Source organism: Callospermophilus lateralis, chromosome 9, assembly GCF_048772815.1.
Source record: "Callospermophilus lateralis isolate mCalLat2 chromosome 9, mCalLat2.hap1, whole genome shotgun sequence".
Lineage (NCBI taxonomy): Eukaryota > Metazoa > Chordata > Mammalia > Rodentia > Sciuridae > Callospermophilus > Callospermophilus lateralis.
The window spans coordinates 59,348,445-59,370,525 of NC_135313.1; the positions used below are offsets into that span (position 1 = coordinate 59,348,445).

The 22,081-nt window shown below is 33.6% G+C and overlaps 1 protein-coding gene and 1 pseudogene across 6 annotated transcripts in view; both read right to left on the reverse strand.

Annotated features, from left to right (window-relative positions):
• The window catches only part of Dcaf17 (DDB1 and CUL4 associated factor 17), a 44,205-nt gene that overhangs the window by 17,708 nt on the left and 4,416 nt on the right, over positions 1–22,081 (reverse strand). For 2 of the 6 annotated variants that reach the window (XM_076865714.2, XM_076865715.2), the window contains 7 exons: positions 21,175–21,333; positions 20,110–20,200; positions 16,661–16,797; positions 15,761–15,839; positions 13,555–13,644; positions 5,619–5,723; positions 5,221–5,326 (listed from right to left, as the gene is read on the reverse strand). In XM_076865714.2, the coding sequence (XP_076721829.1) occupies positions 5,221–5,326; positions 5,619–5,723; positions 13,555–13,644; positions 15,761–15,839; positions 16,661–16,797; positions 20,110–20,169 (577 nt within the window). In that variant the 5' untranslated portion in view covers positions 20,170–20,200; positions 21,175–21,333. The remainder of the gene's footprint in view (positions 1–5,220; positions 5,327–5,618; positions 5,724–13,554; positions 13,645–15,760; positions 15,840–16,660; positions 16,798–20,109; positions 20,201–21,174; positions 21,334–22,081) is intronic. The other 4 variants (XM_076865712.2, XM_077110276.1, XM_076865713.2 and 1 more) reach the window with 2 other exon arrangements.
• On the reverse strand, positions 7,336–7,893 carry LOC143406824 (chromobox protein homolog 1 pseudogene; annotated as a pseudogene).

Here is a 22,081-nt window from a genome sequence, read left to right on the forward strand (position 1 = left end):
GATACAGAGAGGGAAATAACAAAAGGATGGAAGGGCAAAGGTTGGAAGCAAAATTTCTCAGAGTATACCTTTTCACATAGTTTTGACCTTTCAAAATATATATATATATATTTCATAACTTCAAGAATAAAATAAAAAGGAAAAAAACAAACTCAAAAATTGAAAATAAACTAAAACAAATGAACTTAACTGGTACCCTAATCACACAGAAAAATGATTTCAAATTACCACTGCACACATTACTGTATGTACATTGATTGGTCTATATATAGTAAGGACAAAGGAACTACATAGAAATCTTAACCTACATTCCATGATTTAGTTTTTCATAGTAACATTGGTACTGCTATTTTAAGTGACTATCATCTATTATAGATAAAGTTTTATTTAAAATCAAGAAGTTCATTGTGGGACAGAGGATGAGGGTCAGAGTTAGAAGAATGAGTAGCATATACAAGACCCTGGCTTGGATCCCCAGCACTGGGGGGGGGGGGGGGGGAAATAAGTGTGAGTTAAAAGAAATACATATATTAAACAAAAAAGAATGATTAAATTAGGAAATACAAAAATGAACTAATGTATTTCCCAGGTGTTTATTGAAAGAGTCTAAAAATATGTATAAATACAACTAGGTTTTGGTCTTTGTTGTCGGGTGAACTGTGTTCCCCCAAAATAAATGCTGAAGTCTTGACTCCTTGTACCTGTGAATATGACTTTATTTGGTTATGAGGTCTGTGCAGATATAATTAAGTAAAGATGAGGTCATACAGGATAAGTCAGCCCCTAAATTCAATGACTGGTGCTCTCATAAGAAGAGAGAGAGATTTGAACACACGAAGCCTGCGTGAAGAGAGGCAGAGATTGGAGTTATACTGTCACAGGCCAAGGAACACCAAGGATTGTGAGCAACCACAAGAAGCTAGAAGAGGCAAGAAAGGGTTCTTTCCCAAGCCTTCAGCAGGGGGCTGGTAGTACCCTGATTTTGGATTTCTAGCCTCTGGACTGAGAGAAAATACATTTCTGTTTGTTACTCAGTTTGTGGTGTCATAGCAACCCTAGGAAAATGAGAATCTTTATTGATACTCTCTACTAAAGTGGCTCCTTGTGAGATCTAGGACAAATAAAGTAAAAAAGTAAGCCTGGGACATATCATTATTCCAGAAACAAGAAATTCTCCGAGACTACTGGGATATGTTCTTAAAGCTGGGTGTGGTGACTCTTTTTAGGAGGCTGAGGAGGGTCACAAATTCAAGGCCAGCCTGGGCAACTTAGGGAGGCCCTATCTCAAAATAAAAAGTAAAAAGGGCTAGGATGTAACTCAGAGATCAAGTGTTCCTGGGTTCAATCCCTAGTACCTAAAAGGAAAAAAAGAAAAAAAAAAAAAAGAAAAGAAAGGAAAAGAAGCCCTTATTGGCCAAATTCAGGACAATTTGAGTATTTAAGTAAAAATTCATGAATCTTACTGTATTTATATAATTTTGTCAACACTGAAAGTAATTATCAGTCAACTCCTTGTTTGAAATATTAGTAAAAGGAAGGAATAAATATTTACCTTGCCTTTTTAAAGGAATTATAGTTTATCCTTAAGTTGATGAGTTGAAGTTTTTACTTATAGAAAAATGCTGGTGACCAAAGGTAGAAGAAATAATGTAATTTTTTTTAAAACCGCCATTCTGCAACTTACAATGACACTGATTCAGGCAAGGTTCATTAATAGTTGTAGTATATAGTTACACCATTCTTGTACTATTTATAAACACAGAAAATTAGAAACAACCTAAATGCTAAAGTAGCAAATTGATTAAATATATTACAGTTCATCCATTAAGTGGCATATAAAAATTCTTTAATACCTTATGGAATATGCACAAAGAACTCCTTTTTGACATAGGTAATATAAATACTGTGTTTTATAAACACCAGAAACTATTTCATGAAAACTAAGTTCTTCCTTTACCTATATCTCCCCAGAGATAATGACTATGTAACAGGTTTTTGTATCAGATATTTCAGGCAAATCTAAAAGCCTGTGATTGTATATATAACTTAAACAGGAGTATGAATATACAAATAAATATGCATGGTTTTGTACCTATTTTATTCACTTACTATGCTGGAAATTTTTCTGACAATACAAAAAGAATTATTCTTTCTTTTTTAACAATTAAATTAATGATATGATCATACAGTGAAATATTATTAGTATCATTTACCAACGTACAAATTGTTTCTAATATTTTGCTATTAGAAACAATGTTACAACTGATTATCATTTTCTACATATGTGAATATATCTAGGGTAAATTCCTAGAAGGGGAATTGCTAGGCTCAAGGAGTAAACACATTTAATTTTCTTTTTCTTTCTTTTTTTTTTTTTTTGAGAGAGAAATTTTTAATATTTATTTTTTAGTTTTCGGTGGACACAACATCTTTATTTTATTTTTTATGTGGTGCTGAGGATTGAACCCAGCACCCCGCTCATGCCAGGCAAGCACGCTACCACTTGAGCCACATCCCCAGCCCCACATTTAAATTTTTGGTAAAAGTTTTGAAGGTCATATTGACACAAAGGACGAACTAACAAATTGTCCTCCATATAGGGTCCCAACCATAAATGAGAGTGCCTTTTCTAAAACTTCACCAACCACAATATACCAAAAAGTTCTTTTTGATATCTGAGAATCTGAAAAGATGTATCTTATAATTTTAATATGCACTTATCACTGACCTTGAGCTTTGTACTACTCTGAAAGTCATTTATATTTCCTACTGAACAATGTTCCTGGTTCATTTTTTAAAATATCTTTTTTAGTTGTAGTTGGACATAATACCTTTATTTTATTTATTTATTTTTCTGTGGTGCTGAGGATCGAACCCAGTCGCACGTGCTAGGTGAGTGCTCTACTGCTGAGCCATAACCCCAGTCCCCTCCTTGCTCATTTTTAAACTGTTGTCATTCTTGTTCTTATTGATCTACAGACCTTTTTATATACTGAGGAATTACCCTTCCCCATACCACTGGGTTACTTGATTTTTGAGTTAACTGATGTTGTTTATGTTTTTGTTTTTTTGCAATGCACAACTCTAATTTTATAATCAATTTATCAATCTCTTTTATGGTTTTGTGTCATACTTAGAAAGGTATTCACCATTCTGAGATAAAGACTCTCCAAATTTTCTTCTAGAACTTTTAAATCTTTCATCTGTCTAGTATATATTTTCAGGTAAAGAGTGAGACTTTATTATTTTCACAAGATAATCTATTTACTACTCATATTAACATTTAAAAAGTGTGTTTAGCTACAGATACATGCAATAAGATGAAGCTCAAAAATAATATCCTGAATGAAAGACAATGGGAAAATAAAAGAGTACCTCATATTATTTCATTTATACAAAACTCTAGAAAATATAAATTTAACAAATCAAAAGAAAGCAAATCATTGTTTAGAGCTGTGATGAGGAGAGAACTGGATAGGAAGGGCACAGGGAAACTTTGAGGAGATAAAGATTCTAAATTTTCTCTTTTGCTTATTTTATTTCCTAAGTGTTCTGTAGTAATAATGAATTGTTTTTGCACTAAGAAGTTACTTAAAATTAAAACAAACATTGTATTGGATAGATCTTAAAAACACTGAAAAACAAATTTGGGGAAATAAGGATTATAGTCTGTACCATATGAAACAAACATTCAAAGCTTCCAGTTAGCTTCATACTACTTCTTCTTTGCCAAATGTGTAAAAATCAGTGAATTATATCATTCAACAATGATAAGTGATTTCATGTTTTCAAGAATTACTATTTTAAAGTTGACAAATGTAAGCCCAGAGAGGTTAATAGGCTCACTATCATATTCACAGTTAGCAGAGGAATTTCACTATTTTAATAGTAGCAGATTTACAATTATGACTCCAATCCAGTCTTCCTTCAAAAAACAGAGACCAAAGCTACAGCACAATCGTTCAGGTGCTATGTGCTTTGTCTTTACCATCTTGTTCTTTGTTTTACTCACTTATACTCTGCACATAAACAAGAATAATGCTACCATTTTAGGAAATTCTTTTCAAGATAACCCATTTTAGTTATCACTGGAGCCTATAGTTTTAAAATTCTTAATAGATTCCTGTTAGTGTATTTGTATTGAATATAGGAGGTACTGCTGAGGTTAGAAAGTACTGCTGAATTTTCATCAAGTTGCCTAATTCACCTTGTCCAAGGAATTTAAGAATTGAGTCATTTTAAAAATATTCATTTTGAACTTACGGATAACTTAATTGGCTATGTTGAACTCTCAATATTTTTATAACTTATCATTTACTACAAAAAACCCACATTTTTTCCTTTTTCACAATTCCATCTTTTATTTGTTACTTGATCCATTGATACAATGGTAAATAATAATAGAAAAATATCCTGTCTTATTCTGCCTATATTAGAAAACCTTTTTTCTAATATTTTGAGTTTCACTTAAAAATATGATGTTTACTGGTTAGAAATAAAAGGTATATAACTCAATGTGATAAAGAATGAATCTCAATGAATTAGAATAAAGATATTGGTATAACAAAGTATATTTTCTCTTTTAACCTGTGATTTTTATATCTTTTTGCAGTCATTAAACCATTCTTGGATTCCTGAGATGCATGTCACACCAAGTTTTACTTTTAACATATACTGCTGAGTTTCTATAACAGTTTATTTATTTTTTTAAAAAATGGTTATACTTAAATAGTTAAATAAAGAACATTATTACTATATAGAATTATGTACAATTTTGTTTTTGAGCTTTGACAATCTGTAAGTATATTGGGAAGTTCTTTCTGTATTTAGGTTAGGTTCTGTCTATGTTCAGAGGGGTAGTAATATTTTCCCTGGAAAACATCTTTCTTAGATATGGATAAATGTCACAAAATGTAAAGAACTAAATTATAAGAGAACTTATAATTTAGTACTTTGTAAAGTTTGCTGCAACTAATCATCTTCAATCAAAGATTGAAATGTAAAGTGACTTCAAAGTCTCAGGCCAAGCAAGGTTCAGCATACCCAGGCTTTTAGTTCAATGAGTAAATGACAGAATTTTGCTGATACTTATTCACTAGCAAGGAAATGTACTGTATACGAGTAAAATCAGTTTATAATTAAAAACATTTGGATGTTTACAGTGAATAATTATTTATATGCCCACTTATTAAGATAAAAAATACTATATAGCAGCCATACCTGTGATTTTAATATTACAAGGAATGCCAAAAGGAGCCTCTCCTACAGTTCCAGTAGTCCCACCCCATCTGCATGCACACCCTAAGTCAAGTTTCTGTTGCATGAACTAAAAACAAAACAAAACAAAAAATGGTGGCTTTAGCACCTATTTATTTGCTGTCTGGAGAGAAAAAAAAATTCACATGTATATGACAGAGAAAATATTTTCATTCAAGAGCCTTTCTATTTATCTTCCCACCCCGCTTTTATAGATTACTTTATTTTTCTACATTTCCATTCTATATTTCATATAGTTGAAAATAGGAAGTGCTGTATTTTAAAAGTATTTAATTTAAAAAAATCATATTGCAGTACAAACCTCATGATAGTAAAATATAGAAAATTTCAGTTTTCTCTACCTGTTCAGTGATGGCTTGGAAGCTATAGAGTCTGACCAGTCCTGAGCTGTACATCACAATCAGTATTCCATGAGACAGAGTAGCATCTGTTACGTTCCCGAAAATCTGAGGGGAAAGGCAGATATCACCTAAGACCAGAAGGCCAATCTTCTGAGTGTTCACCATGGTTTATCCTCTTGCTTAATATTCAGGTCATCATTACAACCTTGCTGCCTAGCATTAAAAATTAATTACAATTTAGCCAGGTATGGTGGCACATGCCTGTAATCTCAGTGGCTCAGGAAGCTGAGGCAGGAGAATATCAAGTTCAAAGCCAGTTTCAGAAACTTAGCGAAGACCTAAGCAACTCAGAGACCCTGTTTCTTTTTTCTTTTTTTTTTTTTAATAAAGCTATAGATTTATTAAGACAAAAACTGACAGTGTGTATGAAGTTTACATTTAAAGAAAAATCTCACAGAAACCTAATACATGCCTAAAAAGATTTTACAATATAGCTCTAGATGCAGGTCTAGATGATATTAAGAACTTTGATTTCATGATTCAAGACAGCATTTTGGGTATCAGTTAATTCATAAAAAAATTAAAAAATGTGTTTAAAGTGAACCACTGCCCCAATATGAAAGATAATATCCTGAGACCAGGGCTTTTGAAACCACTCAACCTTTGAATTGACTAATGAAACTTGTGCTGTCAGTGACTGAACTCTGCCACTTATAATTTCAGAGTTCAAAGTTTAAAAAGCAGAGGCTCCAACAGTTACCAATCCGAGTGTGGGCCCCCCTCTTTCCCTACTCTTCCATTTCCTGTACCCCTTTGGCCCCTCCCCTAGTACTTTAGCTAGTGGCTTAGATGGACAAGCTGATTTTATTTGTAAGTTCATAATTGGAAAAGAAAGGGTCTTTTTGTCTGATTGCAAGAATTAGCACCTCTAAGACAGAATAATCTGCCTGTGTATACTCTCCAATAAAAGACCTTCCCACCTCAGTCAGTTTCTATCTCCAGAATGGCAGCTTTGGTAACTTAGGAACTGGCTTAGTCCTTTGTGGGGAACAACATTAACTCAGGCAGGGAACACCTTGGCTTATAGGTTTCAGGCTTTCACAGCTTTTAAACAGTCTCTCACAGTCCTCATTTATGGTGCCAATGACTTTTTTTTTTTTGAATAAGGTAAAATATTCTGGACATAGAACCAAATCATTAGTTACTCGTTTTTTCCATTGTTTCACCAAGTCAGGCCCCAAATTTTAAAGAAAATGATCCTATGCATCTCCCTTCTTCCCTGCCCAATCCCTCCCACCCCAAATAATACACCAGTAACTACACACATGCTACGCTGTAAAAATGCAGAATTAACACTATTGGGAAGAAAGGCTGTGGGTTGTGGAGATGCTCTTTGAAGATCAACAGTATTTTTTGCCTTCTCACACACCCAATTCTGCAAATTTTGTCCTTCATAGAAGGCCCTTTGCTTTTCTCAATAAAGTGCAGAATGGGTTGCCTTGAAACACTTACCCCTTTCCCCTCCACTGGGATGGGTGTGCAAACTATACAGCTTGGAACGGCTTTAAAGCACTTGGGCTGCTGCAGGGCACAGAAACTAGACTTTCTTCAAAGGACATCTTCTCAAGCCACCTTTATGGTGTCAAGACAAGTAGAATTCCTTCCCTCCCCACTTAAACCCACAGTCACAGGCAACAGGGGCTGGTACTCAGAAGAGTTAATTCTTGTCATCTTTTTTATCACCATCCTCCGAGGGGTAGGAATGCCACGTCAGCCTTTCCTCATCGAAGGATATGACAACCTGTAGGCACTTGACATTGGCTTCCTTGGCAGGGACCAGGTCAGCCTCATCAGAGTTTTCCCATTTCATCAGAAACATGAGCCCTCCACTGGAGTCTGTAGCTCCAATAATCCACTCCGGCTCCAAACCCCGGGCAAAGCCCCGTGGCTTTTCAGACTCTTCTTTTTTCTTCTTTGGTTTGCTCTCTTCTCCCTTATCTTCAGAATCCCAATCAGCTTTACGCTTGCTGCCCTCTGATTTATCTGTCTCATGTGCTGTTTTCTGTGACTGTAGAAACTCAGCAATGAGGTCCGGACAATCCAGGTTCTCTTCTGGCTCCCATGTATTGTCCTCATTGGAGAAACCTTTCCACTTTAGGAAGTACTCCACTTTACCCTTTACAACCCGACGATCGAGAACTTTTTCCACCACATATTCCTCTTCTTCTTCTTCTAGTACCTCCTCTACTTTCTTCTTATTTTGTTTTTTCCCCATAGCGCCTGCCAGCTTTCTGGTGTAAAGGGTGACGCTGCAGAGCAGCGCCCAAGAGTCCAGGAGGAATCGGTGTCTCGCTACTGGCGCGTCGCGGCGGGCCAGCCAGGGGAGTGGCGCCCAGTAAAGCAACAAGCGGGGTGGCCACAGTCGAGCCCCTAGCTGTAGCAGTGTACAGCAGGCCCCAGCCAACCAGAGACCCTCTTTCTAAATACAAAAAGGGCTAGGGATATGGCTCAGTGGTTAAGTGCCCCAAAATAAATAAATAAATAAAATAAATTTAAAAAATTTAATTACAATTCAATAACTTTAGGCTAGGATGTTATTAGGGGTGAACAGTAAGCTATTTGATTCTCAGACTAGAGCATTAATAGAAGTGTAGCACATACCTGTCAAAATAATGTACCAAAATTTTTAGCTTCATAGCTTTGTCAATACCTATTAATCAAATCCTGTTCCTTATGGACATTGGCATACAGTAAGGTCAGGTAATTCTAATGAATATTGAATCTACCATGCATATCCTGCCAGGGACTCAATTCTTTACGCTGCAATGTTCTTTACAAAGAGGTAAATTATTAGTTATTAAGAGGTGAAAAGCTTGGGAAAGTAATTATAAGAGAAACAGCCACCTCCAGTTTTTTTTTAATTATTATCTTATTCTTTAATTTCTAATATAGCTTGATTTTTTTATTCATACAAAAGTCAAACATATTAAAGACCAAACACCTATAGACATCTAGCCTATCTAACCTTGAATAAAGCTTTGACTGACTGTTCCCCAAAGTTCTATGCATGATTCTGTCATGAGTCTCCATATAACTACAGCAAACAACTTGATTCTATACTTATTTTAATAATTAACAAAAGCCAATATAAGCAAATATTCATAGCAATGAAAGAGCAGCAAGATATAAAATGAAAACCTGTCTATTTCTATTGAAGAAAGCTTAGTGAAGATTTACAATCTTAACAGCTTAAATATATAGGACTACACAGGATCCTGGCCCTTAAGTAGTTTTTTTTTTCTTTCTTTTTTTCCCTCAGTATTATGGATTCAACCCAGGGATACTTTGCCACTGAGTTACATCTCCAGCCCTTTTTTATTTTTAATTTTTAGAAAGCTTTTCACTAAGTTGCTACATTTCCTCCCCTTTCTTGTCCTTCCTCCCTTTCTACTCCACTAGTCTTCCCTGTATCTTATGATACACGGTCCTCTCCTCCTCCTTACTGTCATTGTGCTTTAGCTTCCACATAAGAGGGAAAATATTTGACCCTTAGTTTTCTGAGATTGGCTTATTTTACTTTCTATTTCAATTCATTTACCAGCAAATGCCAAAACTTCATTCTTTTTCATGGCTAAGTAAAACCCCACTATATAAACACACCACATTTTTCTTAATCCATTCACCTACTGACAGGCATCTGGATTGATTTCACAATTTGACTATTGTGAATTGTGCTGCTATAAACACTGAGGTGGCTGTATTGCTATAGCATGCTGATTTTAGTTCTTTTGAATAAATGCAAGTAGTGGGTTAGCTGGATCATATTGTGGTTCTATTCCTAGTTTTTTTGAGGAATCTCCATATTGCTTTCCATAGTGCCTCCAACAATGTTTGAGTAGACCTTTCCCCCACAACCTTGACAGCATTTATTATTGTTTGTGTTCTTGATATTTGTCATTCTGATACGAATAAGATGAAATATTAAATTTGATCTGCATTTCCCTGATTGCTAAAAATGTTAAAACATTTTTTCATATATTTGTTAACTATTGTGTTTCTTCTTTTATAAAATTTCTGTTTAGTTCATTTGCCCATTTATTTATTTTTAAATTTTTATTTGTTCTTTTTAGATATACATGACAGTAGAGTGTATTTTGACATATTATACACACATGGAGTATAACTTCCCATTCTTATGGTTGTACATCATATGGAGTTATACCGCTTTTATATTCATATACAAACAGGAAACATTACGAATTTGTCCATTTTTGGTTGTTTTTTTTTTTTAATTTTTTGGTATTTTAAGTGTTTTGAGTTCTTTGTATATCCTGGATCTTTTTTTAAAATATCTTTTATTTTATTTATTTATTTTTATGTGGTGCTGAGAATCGAACCCAGGCCTTGCATATGCCAGGTGAGTGTTTTACCGCTTAGCCACAATTCCAGCCCTATCCTGGATCTTAATACCTTATCAGAGGAATTCTTGTCAAAGATTTTCTCCCATTCTGTAGACTTTCTCTTCACACTTGTGATTGTTTCCTTTGCTGTGCAGAAGTTTTTTAATATGATGGCATTCCACTTATTGATTCTTTATTTTATTTCTTGAGCTTTGGTGGTCTTTTAGGAAAGTCAATACGATGGAGTGTTGACTCTGTTTTCTTCCAACAGCTGCAAGGTTTCTGGTCTAACTCTTTAATCCTTTTTAACTTTTCATGCACGGTGAGAGATAGGGATCCAGTTTCATTTTTATACATATAGCTGTCCAGTTTTCCTAGCACCATCTGTTAAAAAGATTGTCTTTTCTCCAAGACACATTTTCGAGACCTTTGTCAAGTATCAGATGGCTCTAAATATATGGGGTTTGTCTCTGTGTCTTCTATTCTATTCCATCAGTCTTCAAGTCTATTTTGATGTCAATACCATGATGTTTTTGTTACTACAGCTCTGTAGTATGATTTCAGATCAGTCATTGTGATAAGTCTTGCATCATTTTTCTTGCTCAGTAGCACTTGGATATTCTGGGTCTCCTATTCTTCCAAACATATTTAAGGATTGCTTTTTCTAATTCTGTGGAGAATGTCAATGGTATTTTGATAGGAATTGCATTGAATCTATATATTACTTTTGGCAGTACTGTCATTTTGACAATATTAATTCTTCCTATCCAAGATCATAGGAGGTCTTTCCATTTTCTAAAATGGATTTTCAATTTCTTTCTTCAGTGTTCTATAATTTTGATTATAGAGATCTTTTATCTTCTTGCTTAGATTAATTCCCAAGGGTTTTTTTTGACATTATTGTGAATGGGATGGTTTTACTGATTTCTTCCTTAGCTGAATTACTGTTAGAATACAGGAATGCTATTGATTTACAAAAGTTAATCTTGTATCCTGCTACTTTGCCAAATTCATTATAAGCTCTAAAAGTCTTCTGTTAGAGTTTTTCTTTTTTTGATGCGGGGGGGGGGGGGGGGGGCTCTTCTAAATATAGGATCATGTCATCAGAAAACAGTCTGACTTCTTCTTTTCCTATTTGTGTCCCTTTAATTTCCTTCTTTTGCCTCATTGCTGACTAGTGTTTTAAGAACTATATTTAACAGAAATGATGAGAGTGGGCATTCTTGTCCTGTTCCTGATTTTAGAGGAAATGCTTTTAGTTTTTCTCCATTTAGTATGATGTTGGCCCGTGTTTGTCATAAATAGCTTTTATCATGTTGAGGTAAGTTCCTTCTATCCCTGGCTTCTTGAGCTTTTAATATAAAAGGGTATTCAATTTTATCAAAGGTCTTTTTGCATCTATCAAGATGATCATGTGATTTTTGTTCTTAATTCTGCTTAATTGGTGAATTACGTTTATTGATTTGCATACACTGAATCAACCTTGTATCCGTGGAATGAAAATCACGGCATATCATCTTTTTGATATGTTTTTGAATACATTTACTAATATTTTATTGAGGATTTTACATCAATGTTCAGCAGGGATATTAGTCTGTAGATTTCTTTCTTTGATGTGTCTTTGTCTGGTTTCAGTATCAGAGCTGTACTGGCTCTGATACTGAATCCATCTGGTCCTTGGATTTTCTTTGTTGGAAGGCTTTTAATTGCTGTTTTCAATTTCATTACTTATTAATGGTCTTAATTTAGGTTTTCTGTATCTTCCTGGTTCAATTTGGGCAGTTCAAATATATCTAGAAATCTGTCAATATCTTCTAGATTTTCTAGTTTATTAGAGTATAAATTTGCAAAATAGGTTCTGATAATCCTCTGGATTTCAGAAGGGTCTGTGGTGATATCTCTTTTTTGTTGATTTGGGTATTCTCTCTTTTTCTTGGTTAGTTTGGCTAGGGGTTTATTAATCTTATTTATTTTTTCAAAGAACCAACTCTTTGTTGCACTGATCCTGTATTTGTTTTCTTAGTCTTAATGCCATTGATTTTGACTCTCATCTTAATTATTTCCTGTCTTCTACTGACTTTGGAATTATTTTCTTTCTTTTCTAAGGCTTTGAAATGAAGCCTAAGCTTATTTATTTGGGATCTACTATCTTTGTTCATTTATTTCTAAGAATTTTTAAATTTCTTCTCTCATTTCTTCTATGATCCATTCTTCATTTAAGAGTATTATTCAATCTCATGTGTTTACATGATTTCTATATTTTCTTACTGTTGACTTCAAGCTTCATTCCATTACAGTCTGACAGGATATATGGGAATTTATCAATTATTCAGCATTTGCTAAGACTTACACTGAGATCTACACTATTTGAAAATAGTCTATTTGTAAAAAGGTTCCACATAGCTCTTCCACTTTTAGGATCTGTATAATTGCTTAATTTCTGAATTAAACACATTATATGTTACTGTGTTATAAAATATTCAAAAGCACTTATCACAAAGTAAACAATAATTAGTACCTGATGTTGTTAGTTTATGCATTTTACAGTATTATTTTTATAAAATGTTTAAATACATTTATCTTGTTTGCTAGTGATTATTAGTAGACCCTCAAGACCTTGTCCTCATGATTTTAGATACTTAAAGTCTAGTAGAAGAGGTCAGTAAATAATTATTCACCCAGAGGAAGGTAGAAAACTTGATTCTGTGGGTTTTTAAACATTTTTAAAATTTTTGGTGTTAGAAACTTAATCCAAGACCTTGCATATTTTAGGCATGTGTTCTACCACTGAACTATATCCTGATTCTTTTACTCAATTATAATTACTCAATTATAATTTGTTCCTTTTTTTTTTTAAAGAGAGAATCTAGAGAGGAGAGAGAAGGAGAGAGAGAGAGAGAGAGAAAGAGAGAGAGAATTTTTTAATATTTTTTTTAGTTATCAGCAGACACAACATCTTTGTACGTGGTGCTGAGAATCGAACCCGGGCAGCACGCATGCCAGGCGAGCGCGCTACCACTTGAGCCACATCCCCAGCCCCAATTTGTTCCTTTTTTCCTCCCATATAACAACTTTACAAATGAAGAACAACAGAACCCCAAACTGATTGAATTAAAAAATTTACATGTGATTATAAAGCTTATTTGCATACCATAAATCAAACTTTGGACCTACATCTTTTGATTAATATATATATATATATTTTTTTTGCAGCTTAATGATCATTTTAACAAAGTTTGGAAGAAATTTCTTTGAAAAACATACCTTACTCATTTCATAATTTTATAAAATAGTAGTTCATTAATAACTCACTACCTACTTGAGAGGCATAAAACCATGCAGAAAGATAAAGGGATAATCAGGATCTCTTTTGAAATCAAATGTTCTCATATATTTTGATATGAAAGAAACCAGATCAGTGAACATTTTATAGTAGGGGAACATTATTAAATAAATCATCTAATAAATAATTAAATGACATTATATCTTATTGTCAAAAAATTAATATTGTAATTAAATAAGAAGTGAGTTCTTACCCTTTTGTTGATCTCTAGAACGCCTACAAGAGAAAAAGGTAGAACTTGGAACACTGCAAGGTACAACAAAATGGGTTGCTGAATGCCTGCCTAGAAAAAAAGACTAAAATTACAGGCAGCTCTCCAAAGTACTTCAGAAATGCTCTGTTTCTGAAAACATTCATGCCATTATACAGAGGTTTTCTGAATTGAAAAACATCCATTTATCTAGACTGAAAAGTTACTGAAGAGGAAGGCAAACATATTTAAAATATGTCAGCTAAACCTTTGGCTCTTCAGATATACACACGCACACAGACACACACAAAAACTTACAAACGTAAAAAGAACAGGTGTCATTCTGTAGCAAAAAGATACTGTGTATTTATCCTGTATACTGAAGTTCTAGTAAGAAACAGCCTAATCAAGTAGAATTGGGAAGGTATCTCAGTGGTAGAGTGCTTTCCTAGCATGTATGAGGTCCAAGTCTGATTCCCAGTAGTTCCCCACCTTCCTCACAAAAAGCCTAATCAAATCTCATATAGTTATTATGGTTAGATCCCTGAAAATAGTGTTGCACTGACATGCCTGTATGAAATGAAAAAAAAATATGCCAACAATAAAAGCTTGAGCTTGAAGAGGAACACTCCCTTTACTTCGAGGAATAGGTTTCAGTCAATTTCTTTCTATTATGAAATGTTAAATAATGTTGTACTTCCCCAGTACTGGCTTGAAGGGAATTTCTTGTTTTTTGTGACAGGCAAACGTGTCTGCCCCATCACAGCCTGACTCTACTTCAACAGAACCCTAAATAATGGAGCACAAAGACCACCAATCAAAACTGCCATAACTACAGGTTAGAAAACAAAACAAAAGGACTGGGGATGTGGCTCAAGCGGTAACGCGCTTGCCTGGCATGCGTGTGGCCCGGATTCGATCCTCAGCACCACATACAAACAAAGATGTTGTGTCCATCGAAAACTAAAAAAAAAAAAAAAAAATTAAAAAAATTCTCTTTTTCTCTAAGAAAAAACTGTTTAAAAAAAATAAAAAAACAAAACAAAACAAAAAAGACTGCAATGTTTAAAAGCTCTAAAGATCCTCCTTTCAAAAAGAATAATTTTTTTAAACTATGATTTTTTTAGACATAAATAGATTCCTTCCAAGTTTCTAAAAACCAAAGGAAAGGCATAGTTTATATATCCTGATTTTGAGCTTTTGAGCTACGAGTTCTTGGCTGGATAAAGTCTAGAAATGCAAAAATATTGACAAGACATTAATTAGCATTATCAGACAGTGGTAAATGAAAAACCTTAATACATAGTACTTGCTCTTGAGGAATTAAATTCTTAAAAAGACACATTAGAAACTTGAGCTGGGCTGGGTGTAGTGGCTGTAATCTCAGTGGCTTGGGAAGCTGAGACAGAAAAATTGCAAGTTCAAAGGCAGCCTCAGAAACTTAGCAAGGCTCTAAGCAACTTAGCAAGACCCTGTTTCAAAATAAAACAAAGAAGGGTTGGGGATGTAGCTCAATGGTTAAGTGTCCCTGTGTTCAACATCTATATAAAAAAAAAAAAAATTTGAGCTGGGGGTAGAGGTATTCACCTATAATCCTAGCTACTAAGGAGGCCTCCTCTTGATTCTCCTCCTCCACCTTAGAAAATTCAAAAATTCAAGGCCAGCCCGGGCAACTTGGGAAGACCCTGCCTCAAAATACATTTCTTTTAAAAGGGGGATCTGGAGGTATAGTTCAGAGGTATAGCACTTGCCTAGTAAGCTCAATGTCTAGGGTTCAGTCTCCAGAACCACACACACACAAAATAAAAATAAACACAGAAAATGAGAAAGAACACACCTCTGCCAAGAGGAAACAAAAATAATTTTCCCCCCTAGATCCCTGGGAGATAAAGAAGCAGCAAACTTCTAAAAGCAGAATCTATGTCTATTTAAGAGAAAGTGCTCAATTAAATGTTTGTTATAGCATTTCCCCATTAAGTCACCAACAGAACCAAAATAAGATTCTTGAAATAAATTTCTACACTTTAGGTAATTCTTTAAAAGGAAAGAGAGAAAAATATTAATCACATGCTTTAGAAAATAAATAAATACTTACTAACTTTAATAGCAAGCTTCAGAAATCAAAGATCATTAGTTCTTTCATAACAGTTTTGTAGACAAATTCCTTAGGAAGAAGTTCTTGGTTTATTGAATGTTTACTGATGCATACCTGTCGGGCCACTGCTGAGCTTTTGTTCTGAGCAGACTTGACTGCAATGACTTCTTGAGGTGTGTCCCAGCTCAAGTACCTTTTAAAAAGTGGAGATTTAATGATGTAGGTCAGTTTCTTTATACAAAACATTATAGGTAGAAGTAAGCAAATTTTTAGTTACCTAATTTATAAAAGCAAATTAATCTTTTTAAAAACAAACAAATCAGCCAGCTACAGTTGCATATGCCCGTAATCCCAGCAACTTGGGAGGCTGAGGCAGAATTTCAAGTTCAAGGCAAGCCTCAGCAACTTAGCAAGGCTCTAAGCAACTTAGTAAGAATCTGTCCCAAGATAAAAAATAAAAAGGGATGGAGAGGTACCTCAATGATAAAGCACCTCTGGGTTTAATCACCAGTGGTACTACCATCACCACCACCACCACCAATAACAACAAAACCCAGGAGTTACAAAATGTATCAAAAAAAGTATTTTCACAAATCACACACAAACACTCTAAAAAATTTACATCTAATTTATAAAACTGTTAAAATAATAATTCTCAGATTGTACTAGGCAAATAATTTAACTGAAAACAGATTAGCCTTCAGGAAAACCTCCATAAAGTACATTTTACATAGAAAATACTACTTGTAGCGGAGTGACACATTATTAAAAAAAAAGGTTTATCTGTCAACTGATATGTATAGGTTAGTTACTTATTAGGGAACCAAAGATAAATGATAGAGGGTTTCTATCCTCAGCTCTTCAAAGGTCACAAGGGAAGAAAAAAATTAAGTTTATAGAACTAAGATCATGGTAAATACTGAAATACTGGGGGAGGCAGCTTTAAAAATTTCCTGGGGTACATTCTCAAATTTTTATAACAAAATCTTAAGTAATAAACTCAAGAGTTAATACCTGAATTTGCAATAGGAAGCAAGATAGATCTTCTCCAGGATTTTTCCTGTAGTTGCTGATATACGAAGTAGCCAATTGTGAGCAGTCAGTGCTATGAGTGAAGATTTATAATCTGATGGATCGGGAAGTACCTCCCCCTAAAAAAATAAATGAGGTGTAAAAGTGAAATTGCTTAGCCATGAACAATTTGCAATAATCAATGTCCAAAGAAAATAACTAAATACTTAAAGACAGTTGAAAAAGTAAACCAGAGAAGAAATATTAAATGCAGAGAAAGATAATTAAGACAAGGAAAGGTAAGATTGTGGGGAATTACTTTCATCATTAACTTATTAAGTGGATTTATTCACATAAGGCATTTAAACAGTGCTTCAAGTAATTTATTTACTACGTATTAAACAGATACTAGCCAACAATAACAGTAGGGGTATTAATGCTGCTGTGATAATGATAATAGCAGCTCTTAAAACCATGTATAACCGCACAGCTATTAAACATCATATGGTAGAAGAATTGTTCCTATTGTCCCCCCCCCTTTTTTTAGTACAGAACTTGTTTTCCTTTAGATGGAAGAGAATGCGAAAAACTGCAAATTATCATACAGTTTACTACTGTTCTATTCTAACTTCAAATGAGAACTTAGAATCCAGAATCGAGGTAGCCAAAGAAGAATAAAAGATGAACCTGTTTTTAAAGACAACCTGTCATCAATGAATAACCTAGAAAAGGTAGATAGCTGTTTGGGTATTTTTGTTACTAAGGAGCTATCTCAAGGTGGAAGTCTAATGTAGGAAGGGAGAAAAAAAAAAAGAGCAAAGGAGTCTCCTATGAATTGTGAACTATAATGTAGTTGGTAAGAAGAAAGTTAAGAATAGAAAATTGAAATTAATTTAGTATTTTCTTAGGACAAAGAGTAGGAAAAAAATGAGGTCATGGTTATTTTACATGTGCCCCAAAAGAAGTGTCTGCCCTGTCAAATGTTACAGAAAGAAAAATGATTTCTTCTTTGTGTTTTGTTTTTACTTATATTAACTGGAAATCTTACATCCTTGGGTCATAGACAATGATATAAAAGCATTTTTTCTACAATATCTTAGTAAGTATCACTTCATGGGAATTTCAGTTTTTAAAAACATACTACTTATACCTTGCCTATGCAGCATATATAACAGGTTTAAATTATTTTCTTAAACCAAAAGTTGGATTTCACACATTGTCTCAAAAAAGAAAGGTAATAATTGAAAAGTAGTTTCACATTAGTGTGTTAATGTTAATACAATATGCTTCTTACTCTTTCTTCATGGAAAATATTATTTCACTGCAAATGAGAACAAAATATTTAAATGTTAAAGGGAGAACAGAAAATAAGTTACAAGAAATTTTATTTTTGCCAAGATTTCTCTATAAATTTTTGGTGTTTTTACTGGTGTGTTCAAAACTTTCTCAAGTAAGAAATCTGTCATCTCTCTACCATACCAAAATGAAAATGGATTAAGATCCTTAAACTCCTAGAGGCACAAAATTATTTTTTATTTTTTTAATTTATTTTTTTTAAATAAATGACAGTGGAATGCATTACAATTCTTATTACACATATACAGCACAATTTTTCATATCTCTGATTGTATATAAAGTATGTTGGGCACAAAATTATTTATAGCTTTCAATGAGAAGTTGAGGGGAAAAAAAAGATATATTTTGAAAGGAGCCTTCTATGAACAGAAAATAAATACATAGAGAAAAAGAAAGCAGCTCCAGAAAACTGATTTAAAGATCTGATTAAGTGGTTGTAGTATTCCAAAGGCATTACTTAGAATATTAAAAAATGATGCTATGGAAAACTTATTTAGAAATATTCCTCCAAAAAAGGAAGTTTTACAACCAAAAGAATCTAGGAAAATGATTTATAGTCATTGTGTACATTAGCACTATTTGAATTATAAAGTCTCTGAGAAGTAATTATGTAAGTAAACTTATGTAAAATTATGTAAATAAAGTTATTATAAAGTAAAGTTATTATAAAGTTATTATAAAGTCTCAAAAGTTTACATGTAAGTAAACTTTTGAACTCAGAATGTTCTGGACTTATTTTTCCACAGCCCAATTCCTCCCAACTCTTTTGGTACCTACATACCTGTCAACATTCCATAAAAACAGTGTTCTGAAAAATATGTACCAGGGCAAGGCTGGTCTGATGAATGAGCTTATACGGCCATATTTGTTATTTTTATCTTATTATTTTCCTAACAACATTTGTGGAGAAAACTTGTAAGAATCCGCTTTATGATGGCAAGGATGTGGGGAAAAGGTATACTCCTAAGTTGTTGGTGGAACTGTAAATTGGTGCAACCACTCCAGAAAGCACTATAGATTCCTCAAAAAACTAGGAATGGAATCACCATATGACCCGGCTATCGCACTCCTCGGTATAACAGTGTACTACAGTGGTGCAGGCATATCAATGTTTATAGCGGCACAATTCACAATAGCTAAGATATGGAGCCAACCTAAGTGCCCTTCAATAGTTGAACAAATAAAGAAAATGTGGTATATATACACAATGGATTATTACTAAGCCATAAAGAATAACAACTTATGGCATTTTCCAGTAAAAGGATGGAACTGGAGACCATCATGCCAAGAGAAATAATGCAGGCCTGAAACGTCAAAGTAGGGGGGATTAAAAAAACAAAAACAAAAACAGAAGAAAGATCAGTGGAGTAAGACAAAGGGGAATAAAGGGAAGGGAGAAGGGATGGGTTAGGAAAAGACAGTGGAATGAATCTGATCTAACAGATCTAACATTCTCATGTACATGTAGGAATATACCACAATGAATCTCACCATTATGTACATCCACAAGACACTAATTAAAAACAACAACAACAACAACAAAAAAAAAACCTGTAAGTAAATAGAATAAAGATCAGTAGAGTAGAGGGAAGGGAAAAGGGGGTGAGGAAAAGGGGAAGTACTGGGGACTGAATAAGAACAAATTATATTCCATGTTTTTATAATTATGTCAAAATGAATTCTATTATCATGTATAACTAAAAAGAACCAATAAAATTCTGTATATCATAAAAGATGCTCTCCGTACTTTTTTATTATTCTGTTTCAGTAAGTAGAATGATCTCTTAAACACCAAGAACAGTAATAGAGTAGTTTAAATTGCTATGAAACTTTTAATGTTTCTAACTTTTTCCTATTTTCAAGATTTAAAAACTACATCTACTTTAAAAAATATTCATAATATTAATGATTTTTTAAAGATAAAAACATTTATGAGAAAATTATAATAAAAAGATACATTCTCCTCTTCATTGTGCTAATAATTCTGGAATCACTGTGATATTTAAGTTTTAATCCTTAATGGAATATATTAACAATAACCAGTTCTTCTAGGCTAAAAATACTGTAGAAACAAATGCTCTAAAAACAAATCTTACCACTGGGCATTCCCATAACAAAGCATCCTCTATTTTTTCCGATTTGGAACACTTTGGCATTTCATAGAGTTTTTTTGGCTCTGAGGCAACACTGGAAAAAAAGAAAAATAAATTATTAGTATTCCTGGTAAATGAAGCAGTATTTGCTCAGGTTTGAGACTTCTTTTCATACAGATATCTGAAAATACCAAAATACTATTTGTTGTTTGTTTTCCTTATTAATTTTTTTTGGTTACAGAATTCATAATACACATACATAGGAAAAATATGAAATAGTTTATAATACTATACAACTACAAAACTAAACATTCACATTTTGGTTCATTTTCTTCTAGTTTTTCTTTAAATACAGAGAGGTAGCTGAACATTGTTTTGCTAAATTGGATTATATTAAACTTTTTTTAACCCTTAAACATATCTGAATTCCATTGAGTTCTTCAATCATTTTTCTGATATTTAAAATCAAAATTAATAGATAAGTTGTTCCCATTATTTTAGAATGAAAATCAGTGGATAAAAAAGGAAATATTCTTGGCCAGGCACGGTGGTGCATACCTTTAATTCCAGCATCTTGGGAGGCTGAGGCATTAGGATAGTGAGTTCAAAGTCAGCCTCAGCAATTTAGCAAGACCCTAAACAACTTAGAAATTATCTCTAAATTTTTTTTAAAAAGAAGGCTGGGGATGTGGCTCAAGTAATTAAGTGCCCCTGGGTTCAATCCCCAGTACAACAAAAATATTTTTTTTATTTAAAAAAATTAAGTCTCTTTACAACTTTTGCTCCTAAATTATCTGTCAGAAAGGTAAAATAAGTTGATATTTCTACCAATACTGAACAGTCTTTGATGTAAAAACAGTCTCTTATTTACTGGTACTGGGAATTATAGATCCAGTGGTGCTTTACCATTAAGCCACTTCCCCAGCCCTCTTTATTATTTGAGACAAGGCCTCACTAAGCTGCTGAGGCTGGCTTCAAGGGACTCTCCTGCTTCAGTCTCTCAAGTGGCTGGGATTACAGGGATACACCACTATACCTGGCTTATTTATTTTTAAGACAGGGTCTCACCATGTTGCCCAGGCTGGTCTTGAACTCCTAGGCTCAAATGATCCTCTTGCCTCAGCCTCTTAAGTAGCTGAGGCTACAGGTACATGCCACCATGCCTGGCCAACTTCCATTGAGATGTGAATATAGATGTTTAACATATGAACTTTTAACATTAAACCACTGTTAAAAGAGAAATGAAGGAGGTCTGGAACATAAAACTGAGCAAATAATATTGCCTTTCTGTGCACACATATGAACATGTAACAATAAATCCCACCATTATATATAATTATAATACACAAAAATATTTTTAAAAAGAGACAATTTTCAGAGTGACATTCTATTCACCTTTGATATTCGCTTAGAGTCAAAGGTTTAAACCAAACAGTTTCACAGGAATAAAATCAACCTCATTTGTGATTCCAGCTTTTGGGTAAAAAAATCCCTGGATGGCATGTTAAAGAACTCCAATGTTATTTACCATTAGAACACTAATCAATGCCAATTACTCTGATTAATCTTATTAAAATTAAGCAATATGTACAATCTGGGGAGGTTATGAACTGCATATTAAATGGTACCAAAGAAATACCACTAATTTTGTTAGGTGTGAAAATGACATTATGAACATAAAAAAAGTCTAGATTTCTACTTCCAGCATGATAGTGGTAAGGCTTTGTAGACACACTCTTAAAGCAAACTTGTGAAAAATTATAAAAGAATAACAACTTAAAAGTCTTGGGAAATGCTATTGGGGACATACAACACATGAACACATGTTTACTAATGAAAATCTATTAGTACTCATTAAGAATATGCAGTATGGGCTGGGGATGTAGCTCAGTGGTAGAACACTTGCTTACTGTGCACAAGACCCTCAGTTTAATCCATAGCACTGGAAAAAAAATATTAGAATAATAGGAGTCTT